General features: G+C 47.7%; 1 protein-coding gene across 3 annotated transcripts in view; it reads right to left on the bottom strand.

Annotated features, from left to right (window-relative positions):
- Positions 1-586: 586 nt before the first annotated feature.
- The window catches only part of LOC119461322 (splicing factor, suppressor of white-apricot homolog), a 50,518-nt gene continuing 31,425 nt past the window's right edge, over positions 587-19,679 (bottom strand). For all 3 annotated transcript variants that reach the window (XM_037722587.2, XM_049672465.1, XM_049672466.1), the window contains exons 8-13: positions 14,962-15,153; positions 13,880-14,266; positions 12,924-13,121; positions 4,834-5,038; positions 4,075-4,353; positions 587-1,071 (exon numbers count right to left, since the gene is read on the bottom strand). In XM_037722587.2, the coding sequence (XP_037578515.1) occupies positions 990-1,071; positions 4,075-4,353; positions 4,834-5,038; positions 12,924-13,121; positions 13,880-14,266; positions 14,962-15,153 (1,343 nt within the window). In that variant the 3' untranslated portion in view covers positions 587-989. The remainder of the gene's footprint in view (positions 1,072-4,074; positions 4,354-4,833; positions 5,039-12,923; positions 13,122-13,879; positions 14,267-14,961; positions 15,154-19,679) is intronic.

Genomic DNA, 19,679 nt, shown 5'->3' with positions numbered 1-19,679 from the left:
AGTTTCCGTTGAAGCGATAGACCGCACGTACCTTCGCCCGTTGCGGCGTATGCTTGCTGCCAGCGTTTTGACAGTCGTTGTCTGCAGTCATTCAGTGTGATCTATTCGTGTTTGTTTGTGCGCGCTCACACCACGCTTGTTCATTCAGTTAGTAATAGTCGGGCGACATTTTCCAACGCACGCTACACATGCAATCCTGCCTGGATCGGCAGTGCAGCGCTACAGGTGTGTCCCTTGGCACGCGCTGCCCACAGGAAGCGCTTCTCATCAACACCACCGTTTCACACGCGCCTTCTCGTGGTCATCGAGTCTCTCTTCATGTCGGTCTACTTACGCCGCAGCACACCTGCTTACTTAATCAGCTCATGTTTACTACAATTCATATTGCTACCAAAGCCGCTCACCTTACTTCGTATGACATTGCTGTGTTGCTATCGCATTCATTGCTTCGCCCTTAGGGCGAAACTGTGACATTTTTATTCAGCACTCGGTTCTATCTTTTTGTGAAACTACTATAACCAGTCCCGTGCCCTAATGTTTCTCACATTGTTGTGCAATAAATTCGGTCAACAGTGACACAAAATTTCACAAACAGTTTATTGGCCAACAGTCATGATGCAGAAATTCAAAGAATCCACACACTAGCAGGTCTCAGCCTCTATTATTAGCCAATCATGTTGTTCCGTTTCCAAACCAGAAATGAGATGGAAACTAAATCAACAGGCAGTTTTGGGTCTAATTACAAAAGACTAATATTTCAGAAGCACATAGAAAAGCCAGGACCTTTTTGCAAGACTACAGTTTTAACAGGCTTTAAACGTTACCAAGTAAATACTACAAGCCAGACTGCAATACCCCACGATTCCCTCGCACCCGATTGTCACCTCACATGTTAAGCAAATGAAACAATGAACACTGCAAATACCAGCAGCTTGCAAATGTATTATTTACAACCATGGGACTACTGTACAAGATTTCTACAAAATTTCCTACTTTCTTCTCACTGGACTTCTTGACCTCGATCTCCTTGTTTTGGACCTCTTCACTGGGGATGGGCTTTTACTATGTGACCTGGAAGCAGAACGTTAATAAAATGCCATAAGAAAAAATAAACAGCAGAACAGGCAAGCCAAAATTCATCATGAAAAAAGTTGTCCATAGATGCTAAAGAAAGCTGAATGGTACGTAAAAAAAAGAAAGACAATAGCAAGTTGTATTTCATTTCATATGGCAGGCATCATTGTGAAACTTACACGACATTCTGCCCTGCATTCAGTTCTGACCAAAAAAAAAAAGACATTTGGCTAGCATTTCAAAAGCATAGCTAAAGGCAACTTAAAATGCAACAAAATTATTAAACTAACTGATCACAAATCAGTCTCTATACTAAATAAAATAAGCTGCAAAATAGTCCGCATGAACATTCTTCTGGTAATGTTCATACAGCAGCTGTCAGTGCAGTGCTAAGTTCACTGTTCTAGCATAAAAACTTTTTCAGCAAATGATATCTGCAGGTTACTACTTTCATGCCAGATTAATACCGTCGTACCCCACTCAGACGGGCATATTTCGGGTACCATGCAGTGAGTGCCACTTTGGTAGCACAGCGACAATTGACAGGAATAGTCATTCAGAACCGACTGCCATGATCGGCAACATAAATTTCCTGGAAAAGTGAATGTAGAAAATGCACAGCAAAATCACAGTGCCTCCAGGCCACCTAAGATTTACTCCAACCAACTAGGGTAAAAGGACAAACTACATGTCAGACAGGCATGCAGATGCAATAGCATACCTGCCAACCTCGCAACATGAAAATTCAGGAGATCACCACGCGAGGAGGGGGGGGGGGGGTTCAAAAAGTTTTCATCCCTTCCCCCCCCCCCCCAAAAAAATGGTGCCACCGTGCGAAACGGCGCACGTGGTACAGAGTCCATACTTGTCACGCCTCCGCGAAGTGACAAAGCACAGAAACTCAGTCGTGTATGATTTCAGAAATACTTGTACGTACCGTATTTTCCCATGTATAAGACGCATCTTTTTTTTGTTGAATTTTTCGTCCGTGCGTCTTATAGAATGGTGCGACTTATGTACATGTACGTTTTTTTCCAGAAAAACTGCCGTCAAAATCATATTCGATGTTATGGCCACGTGAAGCACACTGGTTGACTTAACTGCTCCGGGTTTTGTGTGCGATATCAAGGTGCCGGGTTCTTTTCGTGATCGTGCTCCCGAGCACCTTGCGATAAGACGGAGCAGCAACGCAAGCGGCGGCAGAACGACTGGACCCAAAATCGTCGCATCTGCAGATCGCTATCAAGATACAGCGCGCGCAGGCTGCGCAAACTACGTAGTTGCTACCAGAGTACAAGCTCACCCCCCCCTCCCCCCACCCTTCCGCGCCAGCGTGCCTTGCCGCTCAGCATTCCTCCCTTGTGCGCGCTTCGGCTCACCGTCGGAGGCTTTCACTCGCACATACAGCATACGGCGCGCGGGGAGGATGTTATTGCCCTTGGACTTTATACGGAGCATCGCGGCAGCCATGACGGCACAAATGAGCCTAGAGTAGAAATATATGGCACTCATACGCTTGCGCGTGACCCGCGTTCACAGAATGAAACGACACTGTAATTTTTTAAATCACTTACCGAATGAACAGCTACGTCTTATACACCGGTGCGACATATATACGTCTTTTTCCGGAAAAACTGCCGTTTTGAGGGGAGGGGGGGGGGGGGTGCGTCTTATACAAACGTGCGAGTTATAGACCTGAAAATACAGTACTTATTCTTGGCTTTTGAAAGTGCCATCGATCATTCCAACGAAACTCAGGGAAACAGAGTAGTTCAGCATTCGCACTTCACTCGACAACCTGACAAAGTCAACTGAAGCCTAGCGAACTCACGGTCATATAACAAATGGAAAAAACACTCAACCCAGCCTGAGACGAGCCAATCTGGAAAATCCAATAAGGCAGCGCCTGCCGGCTGCTCGCGTTCGGTGTGGTGCCGGCGGCCGCTACCACGATTCACGGTGCATGTTAGTGACGAACTGCTCCCGCGCCGCTTTTTTTCATGGTTATATTACTGGCCGGAAAAAAAAAAGTGGTGACCACTTTTCAGGAGATTTGAGGCCGCGTCCGTACAATCGGGAGATGCGAGAAAAATTTGGGAGGCTCCCGGACAAATCAGGAGAGTTGGCAGGTATGCAATAGTGATGGCTGCTGAAAGCCAACATTGAAAGCATCAGACACATGCTTCTCTGCTGAAAAACAAAAAAGCAATATTACTTGCGCAATAACATGAGTGTCTTCTTCTTTTCGCGCTGCACTTTACTCTAGTAACTGCTGCCGTCAACGCTACGCACTAGTCACAAAAGCTTCCTGGCATGACAGCCTGTAAATGACACCAATGCAAAGTAACACTCCCACAGTTTGACACTAAGCTTGCCCGCGTGACACAGGTATAAACATCCATAAACATAAACCTCTTCAGAAGAATATGAACTGATCTCAAAACAGTGTGAGACACAGTTGAAGTGGAATGACACCTCTCTCATAAAACAATCTTGCAGTTTCACCCAAAGGGCCAAACATTGACAGCTACAGCAAGGACAAGAGCACAACACATCCGGGAAGAGTGGCATGATAGCAAGTGACTCAATCGCTTGTGCTAACTAAAGCTGGCACCGCCAATCTCTGCTGAGTCAGCGCTTCTCTTTCTTATGACATTGCCACTGCTTCCAGCCAACAGTGAGAGCCGCTGCTTTCACCTTCCCGCTCCTCCACGGCGCTCTGACTAATAGCGCATGCTCATTCTTCGTACCGCTCTTCCATGCTTCCACCAACCTTTCTCCTCACACTCCTCCGCAGCTCCCCCACCATTTCCTGCTTTGAACCTACGCACACTCCCCGTCACACACTCAGCAAATCTTGATAAATTCGTCGATTTACGTTTACGTTACAAGCACCATTTCCAACCAAGAACCATGAAAAGTGGCTGGCCAAGAAGTCATTGCTTAAAACCCGAACCAGTGGTCACGTGGCGGGGGCCATCACAAACTGGCCAAGCTAACCTTTTAGACACTCCTTGACGCGGTGACCGGTGATGTTTGTGATGGTGTCTTTCCCGCGACTGCGACCGGGAGGTGTTTCTGCCATGGCGGTGGTGGCGGTGACGATGCCTGGTGGGGGATCGTGATCGATGGCGTGACTTGGACGACGATTTGTGTGACCTGTGCCGCGGAGAAATTGCCTCCGGTGAAGTGGCCCTGTCATTGCTCCGCTCCCGCGCAGCGTTGGAAGCAGGCGAAGCAGGAAGCGAGTCGGTCGGAGCTCGTGAGACATCCGCAAGCCTGCATGTCATACATGAAGCATTTCCATATTTTTGATGAGTAAAGAATGATACAGTACTATTCGTTTATAATGATGCTAAACAATGTAAAATGCTTTTATTGCTCTGCCAATTAGGTGTAATAAACTTTTGAACAACTCCATAACAAAATGTAAAGCACGAACATTATTACAGTGCATTTATGTGTCTCGTCAGACAACAATTAAATTCTTGTTATCAAAGAGACGCTTTTATATTAGAAAATGGGATGCCAAATGAAATATGCACAGTAGAATCTTGATAATTTCACAGGGTTGTGTAAGATATTCCTAGCAGCTGAAGTCTGCCAAAAATAACAGATTTTACATTGTGGTAGCAGAAATTCATTCATTCAAACTTATTTGTGGCTGTAAGTGTCTCATAAAATTGCTGAATGAATGTTTTCGGACACCACAAATGCAGTTTGCCAGCTGAAAAGCTCCTGTTGACAGCAAAATCTGACCTGCTTGCGGGCTCCTTTGGCGTAGAAGTGCCACTGGAACCTTTGGAGCCATCGTGCTGATGTCCAGCTGATGTTGCCGTGACAGAGCCCGTGGCACCAACACCTTGAGAGTCCTTGATCATGCTGAGAAATTTGGCAAGGCGTTTCTTGCGTTCCAGCTGCAGCTGACGAGCTGGGGAAAGCCGGTCCTTCGATGATGCACCCTCTAAAAATTATTAAGAGAGCAACATCCCTTACAGGAGGTTTCACTAAGGGGAAAAAACACCTCTGCAGGTGTATGCAAATCTGAGCAACTCGCACATTAACTCTTTCCGTACCGCGCCCATTGGGCATGGTTAGCCCTCTGTCGATGGTTTGAAACTGCTTTCGAGACCTTCCGCGCCGCTCATGGACATACTGCGCTATCGGACCCGAAGGAGAACTATAGTTTAGTTTTCTAAGCAGTTCGCTATTTTCCCGCGAGGCGGTGATTTTTAAACGCGCTCCAAAGTGTCACGATCGTCAAAGAATAACGAAAAAATGGCCGCCCGCTATCGATGGTTTGAAACACCGCTTTCGAGACCTTCCGCGCCAGCTCCTGACACACTGCACCATCGGACGTGAAAGAGAAGAAACTAGATTTTTGTTTTTAAGCAGTTCGCATTTTTCCCACCAAGCGGTGATTTTTAAACGCGCTCTGTAGTTTCGTGTTCATCAAAGCAGAGCACAAAAACGTCCGGCTCCGAAAACGGTGTGCGCGCTTTGGGAGATAAGATATTGCGATTCCGCTGCCTCTGCGGCTGATCCTATCGATACATTGAAGAGCAGCGAGCCAGAGGACAGTGACTTTTCGTCGGACTTTTGGTCTGAAAGTGACGACGACGCAAACCAGCCCGGAAAATCGGCGGCAGCAGCCTGGCACGCCCAACTGTAGTGCTTGCAGTTAAAATTTTGTAGAGAAATACCTGTTCCATGAAAAATTTCAATTTTTTCGGAGATAGTGCCTGATAGATGACAATACATTTTGCATATCTCACAATTTTCATAACATTTTTTCTTTGTAGACACAAGTGTATCTCTACAAACTTTGTTCAATTTTATCGCACAATCTTGATTTTAACAATTTATATCTTTTTTATGACATAAATCTTGTTAATAAAACTTTTATGCGAGAAAAGTGCATTCATTTTGCTTTCTGTTTATGTATTACAGTAAATATTGAGTGCAGTAGTTCCTTCAGAAAAAAAAAGTCACAGGCCTGCGCGACACATGCAGAACAGTCACAACGTAAGCTGGTTAAGCGGCGCAAGAGTAGCTCCAATTTCGGCACCACTCACAACAGGGTCTTCGTGGCTAAGTCTCTTTGCCTTGTTTAGACGAGAACAATCTGAACTGTCCGCCTGGCGTCGACGGCGAGCTGCGGCTTGTAATGCTCTCTGCACAGCAGTCTGCTGAGCCCAATAATGCCTGGTTCTAGCCGCGCACGTAGCTCTACGATTCGCTTCTTCAGCAGTGGTTCGTACCTTGCGAGGAGACACCACAACGTGTACCGAAGAGGTACCCAGAATACGTGGCGCACATTTCACATTGGGATCGCGTTGATTGCTGAATTGTCTGAATCGCATCTCGCTGTCTTCGCCTGCGCATGCAGCGTTTGCAGGCACTTTAATTAGATGGCGCCACCATACTGGCGGAGGCTCGGGTCGTCTGCGCCTGCCTATAGGGCACGCTTATAGGGCATTTTTCTGCTGCCTGATAGCAAGCGCTTGCGTGGCTCAGTGGTAAAGTATCTGACTCCCGCGCAGCGGGCTTGTAAAATAAGATGATAAACCAGTGGAAACCCAAAGTAAAATTTTGCTTTGTGTAACTACAGTATAGACCACTTATAATGTAACCGCTTATAGTGCAGGACCGGATATAGTGCGGTCTTTTCAGACTCCCGTTAATTTTCCCATAGCACTCCATGTATACACATATCGCTTATAGTGCAGTTGTGGGAAACGAAATACCCGTTAAAGTGCGGCTGCCTGGAAGTACGGAAGTCAGCGGAGACGGCAAACGCTCCCCTCAAACGGGTGCCCCAAGGAGTGCTCGAGGAAGAAAGATGAAGTGAAGGAGAAGGGCATGTGGTGCGAACGAACAGCCAGTAAGGCTGAAACCATAATCTTGAGTGCGAGTCGTGAAACATGACGGTGCGCATAGCGAGCGAGGGCCACGAAACTGCCAACGCCGGCCAAGGCTTGCTTCACGATAACGGTAGTAAACGAAACTTAAGGAAGGGAACGGGTGGCGCCGACACAGCACGGCGAAGGGCGCACGCGGAGACCGTGGAATGGGAGGGAGGAGGGCAGCAGGGAAGTGGTTTTCGCCTCGGTAACTCTGCCGCTTCGGTGGCTCCCCTCGCCCTCCCTCATAGCTCCCTCCCTTTCGACTGTCACCGTGCGTGCCCGCAGGCGCCGCCTCTCAAGCCGGCCCGGCGCCAGCTCCCTGAAGTTTCGTTTTCTGCCGTTATCGGGAAGCGGGCGTTTGCCGGCGTGGGCAGCTTCGTTGGCCGGCCTGGGACAGCGCCGCTGCTTCACTCTGCGCCGTAAGCTGCAGCGTGCAAGGTCAACACGTGACCAAAAAGTAGAGGAAGCATAAAGGAGAAAGAAGGGTTCACTGCCATTTGTTACGCATGGCTACAGTAGCGTGGCTGAGACGTCGGCACATACACGCATGTTCCGGCGCAACGCAGAATCGGCGACCTTGCCATTTGAGAGAGGGTGAAATTTCCGCCGCGCTTTTTTGTTCGCGCGCGACATTGGGGGGGTCTCTCCTAAGCTTTTACTCTATGGCGGTGCTGGAGCAATGCCAGTCGGAGGCGCCGCCGCGTGATTTGGTTCGAATTAATGAGATTCGACTGTAAATTGAATGCAAACGTTCTAGCCACATTCTTTGACTGTTGCATACGCGTGGCGGCTCGGTGCAAATGTTTTGTATATGTGCGGGCCTTGAAAATTGTTGCTTTGGTTATAGTGCGGTGCCGCTTATAGTACAGATATTCGGGACTCCGGCGACTTACGTTATAAGCGGTCTATACTGTATGTAACTACAGATCTCAGAGGCACACATGACACAGGAGAGGCTTCTGACATGATGCTGCATGAACCAATTCAAATAAGTATAAATTCCTATCATAAGTAAAAGAAACTAAACAAAAAGTAATTATGTTAGGCACTTGGCATATACATTTTCCGATATAGCGGTGTTGTGTCAATAAGTGTTCTCTGCATGGACAGATTTGAAGGAGGCGTAGCCATTTGTGTTGATCTGTTATTTTTTTATCCTTTCTGGCGTACGAAGCCCCCACCAAAGGCAAAAAATACTGTATTTGCTCTATTCTAATGCGCCTTCGATAGTAACGCGCCCCTATGTTCTGTGACCAAAAGAGAGAGAAAAAAAATACTTTACAGTACCATGCACCTCATGTTTTCATACAGAAATACAACTTTCTCTCATTTGGAAAAACAAAGATTTACTCCCAATGCACTAAAGTTGGGATGAATAACAAAAAGTAGCAGTTTCCCCTGAAAGGCAAAGAATCGATTGACATTGCAAATTAGTAGGGATGGGTGAATATTTGGTATTGTCGAATATTCGATTGAATAATTCTATATTCGTTATTCGCTTCGATTAGAATTCAGGCATTCAATATTTTCGAATTATTCGGCGCTACCGAATAGGCAGCCAGAAGCCACTGACGGCCAGTACACATCTCGAAGGCTATGCTTCACATTATGTCTGCCATACATCAACCATAAATCTCGAAGGCTATATGTTTTTGCATTAGAGAGCCAGAAATGTGCAACGCAAAAAAGCAGGAACGGTGATAGCATACAACCGAAACGAAGCTGCGGAGTCCGCATCACCATAGTCATCAATGGAAAATGTACGGGAATTACAGATTGACAGCAACGACACAACGCTTCGTGCCTATTTGTGCCTTTATTGCGTTTACCGCCACGCATAACAACGCGTTGGCCGCGGGATTTCATAGTCACCATCCATGATCGCGTCGATAGCTGCCGTAGTTTCTTCCGCAGCAGTTGCGGCAAAAAGTGGTTTCGTTTTGATTCAATACAGTAGAACCTTGTTCATACGTTTTCAAAAAATACGCGAAAAATAAACGTACGATCCGGGAGAACGTGCAATCCGAATCCAGCAAAAATTGAAGCTGACAAGCCCATTATTGAGGAGCAAAGGCAGAAAACATTTATTTCTTGCAAAACATAGTAACAGTCGAATCTCGTTAATTCGAATTGTCGCTGCGGTCCCGTCAAAGTTATTTGTATTCCAATGGGTAAGAACGCTCGGTAATTCGAACGCGAAAGCATTTGCGACAGTTAATTCGAACATAACCGCGCAGCGACAATGCTCTCAGCAGCCCGCCAAATCACATGGAGGCGCCTCCGACTGGCAATGCTCCGACACCATCATAAAGCAAAACCTTAGGAGAGACCCCTCAACGCCGCGCGGAGAAATAAAAAAGAAAGAAAAAAATACCGCGGCGAAAATTTCCTCACTCAAATGGTAAGATATTTCAAATATTGAAATATTTCACGACTCGCACCGTTCGTACATAGCGCTATGGTGCACAAGTACGTCAAAAATAAGTCGTTCTTTTAATTCGAACAAATTTTCAGGCCCCTTCGAGTTCGAATTATCGAGATTCGACTATTTTCTGCTGGTGCGTCACACCCTTGGACAGGAACAACTCCTTTTGCGCACATTGCAGACCCTTGTCCGCATTTTTGTTGTCTTTCATGCGAAAGAAGCTTTGTAAGGCTTCCAGGCCAGCAAGGGCTTCGGCAAAGGTAGCCGGTGGGCGCAAGCCTTTGTTTTCGCAGCAGTCTTCAGGCGCCGCCTCATCCGCCACCACCTCCGCTACGATCTCGGCAAGTCGTAGCGCCCTGCGCGCCGCGTTCGCCTGTTTTCGCCACTTAGTACACGTTGAAGCGAGGGGCGAGGTAGCGCAAAGGTCAATTCGCTCGCTGCTGCTGCCACGCTTCGTCACTTCGGGCGAACGAGCAATGCACAGAAGTCGCGGAGGAAAGGGGGGGGGGGGGGGAGGGATGGAGCGCGTGGCTGTCTGCCACTTAGCTCTTCACAAGCACGTGAGAGCGGCCTTTTTGCACAACGAATGATAATTTTTCGCTGCAGAACGTATCATACGAACGCAGTTTGCCGCAATGCTGAGCGTTGCTGCCGAATAATCGTATTTTCCGGGAACGTATTAACCGGAATGTATTAACACATTCCTCTATGGGGTTATGTTTATTTTCCGCGATTGCGAACGTAGGAGCCGGGAAATCGTATTAAGCAGGAACGTATCAGCGAGGTTCTATTGTACGCACGTCCGCCGCGTGCCTGAAAAGTTTGCGTAGTGGCCATCCATGATCTATGCGCATAGATAGCGACCGCGATTTCGTTTGCACTTGTTGCAGCGAACGGTAGTTTCGTTCTGAATCTGTGTGCGTCGGCCGCGTGCCTTAAGCACCGCAAAGTCGCAGTTCATAATCGCGTCGATAGCAGCCGCGGTTGCGACAAACAGGTGTTTCGGTTTGACTCGGTGCAAAGCTGTCGAGGATGAAAAGCATTGCCTACATCGCGATGGACGTGCGATCTGTTGGCGATCATCTTACTGGTGAAAAAATAATCGGGATGTGCGCGCGGTGGTGCAAAGTGTGTCGCAAATGATGGTGCGCGCCGCGGCCGTGCTGCGAAGGACGTCGCGAGGCCTCGATCACCGCTGCGAGAGCCAGTCAGTCACGAGATGACAATCGCAGCTTCCGCACTGCCTTTGTACAAAATAGCAAAAGGATTTGCTCATCCATTACACTAATAAAATCGTGCTGACGTAGTAAGCATTTGCTTATTGTTTTCTGGATACCCTGATAATTCGGCATTCGGTTTAATTCGGACTTCTTTTTTTTGGTCCCGTGAAATTCGAATTAACTTGGTTTTACTGTAATATGTGATATATACTATTCGATTCAATATTATTCGACCAAATCACTATTCGCTTCGAACCTCAATTTCACTATTCGCCCATCCCTACAAATTATTAGACAGCTATACGAAGTAAGGATAGTAGTTTTATCGGCTGTATAAACTTGTAAACATTTGCTTACTAACTAAATTAACAAGCATGGTGTCATGCGCGCACAAGCGAACATGAACACAACTTGCTCGATGACCACGGAAGCTCACTGTCAAAACGCTTGAGTGACGAAGCGCGGCAGCACTGGCGAGCGAATTGACCTTCGTGCTAGCACGCCTCTCGCTTGAATGCGAACTTTTAAGCGGCGAAAACAGTGCGCGGTGGACTCTCCCCGTTGTAGATTGCTTTCAGGATAGGGCCAAGGCAATCATATCACAGAAGCGGATCGTCGCAGAATACGTCCTGCTTCGGTCCACTGAAACCCTTTCGTGATGCTTTGCTGGCGAAAATCCTTTCCTTCTGTTTGTGCCAGTCCTGCACGCAAGTATCGGGTCCTCTGAATGCCTGCGATACGGCCCGATTTCCGTCTGTCTCCGCACACACGATCACTTTCTTTTTAAATGCGGCATCATGATGAACTCGGCACTTCGTGCTGATAGAGCAAACGCAGAAAACGGGACGACAGACGGTAGACTAATGCCTAAGCACGCATACTGCAGCACATGGAGGGAGCTACGGCAGCTAGGCTTGAAGCGCGTACGAGGCGGCCATTTTGAAATGCCGATGGCGATATGGTAACGCAGATTTAGGGTCGTACTCAATTTTAATGTTTGGACCCGTTTTATCGGAAAAAAAAAAATTGCGTGTTAGATTCGAGTAAATACGGCACTTATTATTCCCGAAATGTACCGTAAAAACCCGCCTATAACACGAGGTTTCTTTTCAAAATTTTACCATGTAAAATTTCTGCCTCATATTATATGCGGATCCCAAAGTTTGCAGCGTAAAATTTGCAGTTTCGGGTTTGTTTTTGCTCACTGCTATCATCATCAAAACTCCTAGCGGAGTATGCGTCATCTTGCGGTGGCGTCGGTGGGCTGCTGCTGCTTTCAACGGGCGCCATTTTGACCACGCTAAGAATGGAGGGAGCTACGGCAGCTAGGCTTGAAGCGCGTACGAGGCGGCCATTTTGAAATGCCGATGGCGATATGGGCACGATCAGGGACCACGAAAGTAGTACCCAGCTGCCTTTAAAAGGAAAGTTATTTTAGCTGCCAAGGCCATTGGAAATTACGCCGCAGGGCGGCACTTCGGTGTCACTGAGGGCAGCACTCACCGCTCGGATGACATCCCATTTGCATAGTTACAACGGCGACAGATAAGCGCATTTGGCCTTGGTAACGCCATTGCTTCGATCCCTCTCAACTCCCTCGTAGCTCCCCCCACCTTCGACTGGCTCCATGTGCGCCCGCTGCCACTCCTGCCAGCGCGTCGCCAATTTAGCCCTTTCCCAAAAGTTTTGTTTTCTGCCGTTGTTGGGAAGTTTGTCGAGACGTTGGCTCGTACATGCGTGTTCCGGCGCGACGGTGAAACGGCGACCTTGCTATTTGAGAGTGAAATTGCCGCCGCGCGTTTTTTTTTTCGTTTTCTTTTTCTCCGCGTGGCGTTGAGGGGTCTATCCTAAACTTTTGCTCTATTGCGGTGTCTGAGCAATGCCGGTCAGAGGCGCCGCCGCGTGATTTGGAGCGCTGCTGAGGGCATTGTCGGTGCGCCGCATGTTCGAATTAACCATCGCAAATGCTTTCGCGTTCGAATTACTGGGCGTTTTCGCCCATAGCAATACACATAACTTTGACGGGACCGCAGCGTCAGTTCGAATTAATGAGATTAGATTGTAAATGCTTTCTGTGGGTTTTCCTCGCTAGCATTATGTGCGGGTGAAAACTTTTTTTTTCCCCCTTATTGCTATCCCCAAATAACACCTCGTATTATAAGCGGGTTTTTACGGTAATCTACCGATACAGCCTTATTCCTCTTTGTGTCCCTATAAGCCATTTGGTTGCAAAATTAAAACCAAGTTTTCTGCAAGGGTGTCAACATGTTTGCTACACACATAGAACACCATTCATACCTGAATGCTTATCTCTGACAGTCTTCTCCGCCACCTTCGCTGCCTCCTCGGTGGGTGTAGCGGCAGTCAGTGCTGCTGGTGCAGTTGGGGCTGTAGCTTCAGTTGGTCCTTCCGAGTCTGATTCATCAGCATTAAGTGGCAACCGCTTCTTATCCTTTCCTTCCAAATCCTTAAGCTTGAGTGTAAAACTTACAGGACCTGGGAGCAAGCATTGTAGGGCATAAGGACCCATGAAATGAGCCTGGAGCAACTACTTTTCAAAGCACTGTTTTGGCGGAGAACACCGATAGTATAAGCACTGAACCACAATAGTCAATGCCTGTTACAATGTATTCGCATACAACATATTCTTGGAAATAACAGACCATTCTTCTCACTTTGTTTGGTCTGCCTATATTATCAATGCGACAAATTCCGCTTTTAACAGACGCGGCCATAACGGACTATTGGCTACAACAGACAGATGTTTTGATAAATTTTGTCTGGATGGTGTAAATACAATGCAACCATTTCCGGCCACTTGCAGAAATTGCAAACAGCACTTTAAATAGCATTTATGAAACGAATACACTAGCAGCAAGCTTCCCGCAAAGGCATGCCGTGCAAGCCCCCGCTGGCGAAGAGTTTTTGTGTCGATCACATAAGCAAACCACCGCCACTCAATGGTGCTGGCTCAATGCCGAGTAAGTCCCGCGGGTGCTGCTAGGCCGAACCAGCTTCAAAGTAAAGCCGTAGCATATGGCGCTTCAATTGAATTGAATTTGAGCTTGGCTTACACGACTTGGACCCCCTCTCATGAAAATGCTTTATTGGTTCAACCGATTGACTGATTCAACTGCACAACTGCAGGCTGCAATGTTTCCACACTTTACTCGTAACATGAAAATTGAGGTATGCGACATGAGAAACGAAATTTCACATCAGAGGGCCGTGCGATGCACCACCGAACTGCTTGCCTTTGTTGTAAGGTCTGTCACCGGGAGTCGCCAACCCTGACTGGGAATTTGTGTCGTTGCTGTCGATGTTGGAGAAGGGAGAGTCCGAGCGGGAGTCCACCACGCCGCCGTCATCCCCAACGCTGAGCCCATTCTCCAACTTGGGGCCCACCACGTCGTAGTGCTCCTCAGCTGGCTCTGCAGCATCAGCAACAGAGTCGGTCTCCTCGTCGTTTTCAGCAGGTTTGGGCTTGTCCTCTGGTTCAGCCTGCGTGGCACCTGGCTCCTGGGCCTGCTGCTGCTCCTGTTGCTGCTGCTGAGTTCGCTCGTTGAGGTATGTCTGCTTCTTGTGCAGATAGTACTGGTGGTACTCGTGGTCGGGCAGCAGGAACTCAAAGCGCTTGTCACCTAGAAAGTAAGCACACGTTATGCCAAGGTCAAGTTCTCTCGCTGAGTTAGCAAGTGGGAATGGTAAGAGCAGTGGTTCTCAAACTTGGATGCGTCAAGTTAGCGCTTGTGCACAAGCAAAAGGAGTACAGTACATAAGCGTAGGCAAAAAGAAACAAAAAATCACACAAATATTGGTGCTGTTGGCCCTATACCATCATATTAAAAGCGTGGAGAAGTCGAAAGCGACTATTATGCAATGTTGTGTTTGTTTCCAAGTTTTCCTGCATTTGTAACAGTGGCTTGATTCAGGCTCCAAGATATACGTCTCGGACTCCTTCCTACCTTTAGTGCTGAACACCGGCTCTAGTGCTACTTTAGAATATGCATACCACATTTACATAGTTCTAACGTGCACCTTTTCACCAAGAATATGGCTTCGAAAATAGCTTGCACTTTACAGTCAGATATAAAACAAAGGCTCCGAAGCGGTCGTACTGCTGGCAACGCCAACATCAAAGGAACGTCAAAGCCATCATCCAAGGATGGCACTCAAACTGTATTTGCACTGTTAACTCAAAAGCATTGCTTTGTGTTCATTGTTGTGAACGCACGATTTTCTGTATGCACTTCTGAACTAGCTTATTTTTTATTTTACCTCGGCAGCTGATTATACGTTATGCTCTAGCCATCATGCAAGAACAGAATGCACAGACCTTTGCTTTTGACGATGGTCTCGAAGTCTTCGCCGTTCTTGGCAACATAGATGGCCATCTTGTCGATGATCGGCTGCACATCCGGGGGCGGCGGTATTGCATAGCCCGTCAGCACAGCTTGAGAGGGCAGAAGAATGGGCTCCAGCCCTGGAGGTGGCGGCGGTACTGAACAGTCTTCAGGGGCTTCGTAGCCTGCAGAGAACACAGTGGAGGGAATTTGGACAGTCGGTTGGCCATATTAAATAAGCCCAGAAACACTTTCTTGAAACGAGAGCGCACCTGCAAACTTCAAAATTTACAAAAAATACAACCAGAAAAAGGGAGAGGGGAAATAGCAAGCATTTTCTTTAACCCTGCCCTCAGTAAAATTAGGAGTGTAAAAATATAACAATTTCTTAAATACAAATAGAAAATGAATATTACCTTCGAATATCAAATCAAATACTGATTCATAATATGCACATGCATTTATTAGTAAGTTTGATTATCTTACAATATGTTGGAGTGTTGCAATTACATTGTCAACAGTAAAAATATACTGTATTTATTCGAATCTAGGCCGATAGTTCTTTTTTTTTTAAATAATCATATACGAAACTCTAGGGCTGGCGTAGATTCGAGGAACCCGCCATGGTTTCTTAGTGGCTATGGTGTTGGGCTGCTAAGCACGAGGTCGCGGGATCAAATGCCGGCCACGGCGGCTGCATTTTGATAGGGGCGAAATGCGAAAACACCCGTGTACTTAGATTTAGGTGCACGTTAAAGAACCCCAGGTGGTCCAAATTTCTGGAGTCCCCCACTACGACGTGCCTCATAATCAGATCGTGATTTTGGCACGTAAAACACGATAATTTTTAGATTCGAGGATTTTAAAAAACGCACCAGTTTTTAACTGAAACTGATAAATATTGTGCATAGTTAGCGCCATCTAGAAAAGTCAGTATCGCAGCCGCTACTAGCCGCGCCAGTAGCCAACTGAAGCACACGAGTGACATCGCCATTTTGACCTGTGTCGTATTGGTATGGCGTAGTACCGGCGCGCAGCGTGGCGTTTTCGTAATGGCACCAAACAGGTGATGCCACTATAGTGTCGCTTGCTAACAAATAGTTGTGCTAGCCGTAGAGGCATCGTCAAACGTTCAAGCCGGGCGGGACTTCGGCATCGATGAAAAAAACGTCCGTCGTTTTAAAGGGCCACGGGAGATGCTTTTTGCGTGCGCCGCAACGAGAATGGCATTTACCCAGGAACATTGATTGTGCGCTCCTTCAAAAAGTGCAGCATCTCTAATGCGCTTGATGGTACTGAATATAGTGCACTGTTTGAAGATGACAGCGATAAGGAATATAGCAGCGAGGATAGCAGCAATGGTGACATAGAATGAGCTTGGCATGTTCATATTTAATAAATGCCGTTTCATTTTCTGAATACTGTCCTTGCTTTTTTGTTTGACCTACATTCAAGGTAAGTTATTTTTTTTTCTGGCTTCGGACTTTTGGGGGGTCGGCTTAGAATCGGAGTCGGCCTGGATTCGAGTAAATACAGTAGGCCAATAAGTTGTTATGCTGAAGGTTGTGCATTTGACCCTGTGCCAACCGCCACTCCTCGCATTTTCTGTCAAGCAATAAGCTCAGGATTGGTGGTGGCGATGCAAAAGTAACAAATGAGCAAGGCAGAAGCTGTGCCCACACCCAACCAAAACGAAGTGGTGCTGTACTATTTGTTATGACCGTTGCTCAGAAAAGAACTACAAGAACATTGACTTTTTTTCTCCTATGCACTGTGCCACATTCAAGCCAGAGTGTGCCCAGCCTTATGTCCATGCATGCTCTATCTGCAGTAGGTTAAGGCGACAGCAATCGCGACACAGTGGTTCTTGAGCAGGCACCGACTGTCACACATGAACCATGCAGCAGTGTTTTTTCAGGGTGCAGATCACATGCCTCGAGCCGTTGCACCCACTACGCCTAAGTCGCTGATAATGCCGGTGGCTGGCAGCAAAGTGCACAGCGACTTAAATCATTTGCATATCTGAGATCTGCACGTGATGCACCACTGCTAGGCTTGTGCGAATATTCGAGCGCTTCGAACATTGGAACGAATATTACAGTATTCGAATTTGCTTCGACCCGAATTTAAAATTTCTGATATTTCGAAGTATTCGGGGTGAACGAATATCAAAACTGCATGCAAGTACTATCAGGAGTTTCGGTTTCGTTAGGCAAGCTGCAGTGCCATTGATATCAGGCCTACATCTTGACTACATGTGGAGCCAAGACAAGCTAAGCCACATTCAGCGCATTGTCGTAGCAATCTTACACGCGCACGTTCGCCAAGGCTCCCGTTTCATTGTTTGGTTACCGTGTGGCACACGTGCAGTGCGCAGGTGTTTATCGCACTCCGCGCTTGAAATTCAGTGTGCATTAGTTACTTCAGTCAAGTGACATGGCCAATGTGTCTACGGGTGCCAACCCGATATGGAACTTTTTTGTAAAGGTCCCGCCTGGCCAAGAAACTCAGTGTCTTAAGTGCCACTCCATTCTGAAGACGCCCTGTAAAGCTCCCTCTTAATGACTACGACGACTCTGGCGACGCATTTAAAGAGGCCCCCGGATGTCTTCGTGACATACGAAGAGGAATGTTGTGCGCGGAAAAGCGTGAAGTCTAGTGCTAAGCCTGACGTGCAACAGCCTTCAGTTGCTGACCGGTTCAAGCCGAAGCTGAAACATACGGCGCCAAAAGCACAGCAAATGACAAAGGCCGGGATGCATTCTTACAGAGTTGTTAAGGAGCCGGGCTTTGTGGCCGTTATGAACGCTGCTATGCCCGAGTATGTTGTGCCGTCGTGGACAACGTTTTCCAGAGCAATAATTCGGGCGCTTTACGCTTTGAAGAAGCAAAACTTGATAAACAGCCTTCAGGCGGTGATTGATGGTGGAGTCGAGGCAATTTCAATAAGAACGGACAATTGGACATCGCGTGTTAATGAAAGCTACTTGTCGGTAACATGCCCACGTCATGGACAGCTCATTTCAACTTCATGTGCACGTACTGGCATGTACAGAAATGGCAGACGCTCACACAGCCGGAAACTTGGTGCTGTTTCTAAATAGCGTGATGGAGGAGTGGGCCCTTCCCGATCCAGGTACTGTGCCAGTGTATGTTGTTACAGATAATGGAAGAAATTTCACTGCAGCAATTACACAGTCGCCTTGGATAAGCATAAAATGTTTCGGGCACACGCTGCAGTTGTGTGTGAGTGATGTCAAGCCGGATATACCTGGATTTTCCCAACTGTGCACGAAGGCCAGGGCTATCGTTGGCCGCTATAAGAAAAGCTCAAAGGCTCGGCCGCGCCTTATGGAAGTACTAAGGGAAATGCTGCGGAATGCCCTGGAAGTGGTGCAAGATGTTCCGACGCATTGGAATAGCAAGCATCAGATGATGACAAGGCTGCTCAAGCTTCGCAAACCGATCACCGTGGAGCTTTTGGAGTGTGATGCGGTTGATAACCTCACTGCAGCTGAATGGAAGCTGATGACTGCCGCTGTGAAGGTACTCGATCCACTTGCTCAAGCCACAACAGAGCTATCTAGGGACAAATAGCCCACGTTGTCCCAAGTAATTCCATTGCTGGAGTGCACTGGCATTGTATTTGCTCAAAACGCAGCTCAATCAGATGAGTCATCGGCATTTGCTTCAAGTCTGGCACGCAGCATCAAGGCAAGGTTTCCTGGTGTCAAGACATCTGAGGACACAGCCCTAGCGATCTTGCTAGATCCAAAATTTAAGGATGCCTGCTACAGTAAAAGCTCGATGATACTATCACGGCTAATACGAATTTCCGGATGATACGAATTTTTCTGTCGTCCCGGCCGAGCCCCATTACTTTGCAACGTGCTAGAGAACGGTTGTTACGAATCGATTTTCAGCCTGCGTCGGTTGATACAAATAAACGCCGCCCCACCGACGGCCGCGAAAGAGAACAGCGCGCAGTCACGCGCTTTCTCTCCTTCTCTTTTGGTGCGGAGGCGCGGCGCCCGACAGCGCGGACTCCGCGACTGGGCGCAAAGAGTTTGAAGCGGTGGCGCTTCAAGAAATAAATGCTTTTTACGTACATGTGCCTGAGTGAGTTCACCTCTGACTCTTTAATTTAGCTACAGTCGAATCTCATTAATTCGAACACGCTTACTTCGAACATACCGCGTACCGACAATGCTCTTAGCAGCGCGCCAAATAACGCAGCGGCGCCTCTGGCCGGCATTGCTCCGACACCGCCATAGAGCAAAAGCTCAGGAGAGACCCCTCAATGCCGCGCGCGAAGGAACGGGGAAAAAAAACCGCGGCGGAAATTTCCCCCTCTCAAATTGCAAGGTCGCTGTTTCTGCATCGCGCCGGAACAAGCGTGTACGTGCCGACTAGAGTGTTCTAGACAACCGTATTCTAGCACACACTAGTGCCGACGTCTCAGCCACGCGGATAAAATGGCAGTGAACCCTTCTCCTCTATTTTCAAGTCACATGTTGACCTTGCACGCTGCGGCAGCAGCGCAGAGGAAAGCAGCGGCGGAGGCACAGTCGGGCCAACGAAACTGCCACGCCCGCAAACGCTCGCTTCCCGATAACGGCAGAAAACGAAACTTCAGGGGGCGGCTAAAATAAGCTGGCGCCAGCACGGCGGCGGGCGTGCACGGAGATGTGCGCGCGGAGTCGAAGGTGAG

The sequence above is a fragment of the Dermacentor silvarum genome, chromosome 8 (genome assembly GCF_013339745.2).
Source record: "Dermacentor silvarum isolate Dsil-2018 chromosome 8, BIME_Dsil_1.4, whole genome shotgun sequence".
NCBI lineage: Eukaryota > Metazoa > Arthropoda > Arachnida > Ixodida > Ixodidae > Dermacentor > Dermacentor silvarum.
Note: the sequence above shows the minus strand (reverse complement) of the source record. Positions and strands in the feature narration are given on the sequence as shown.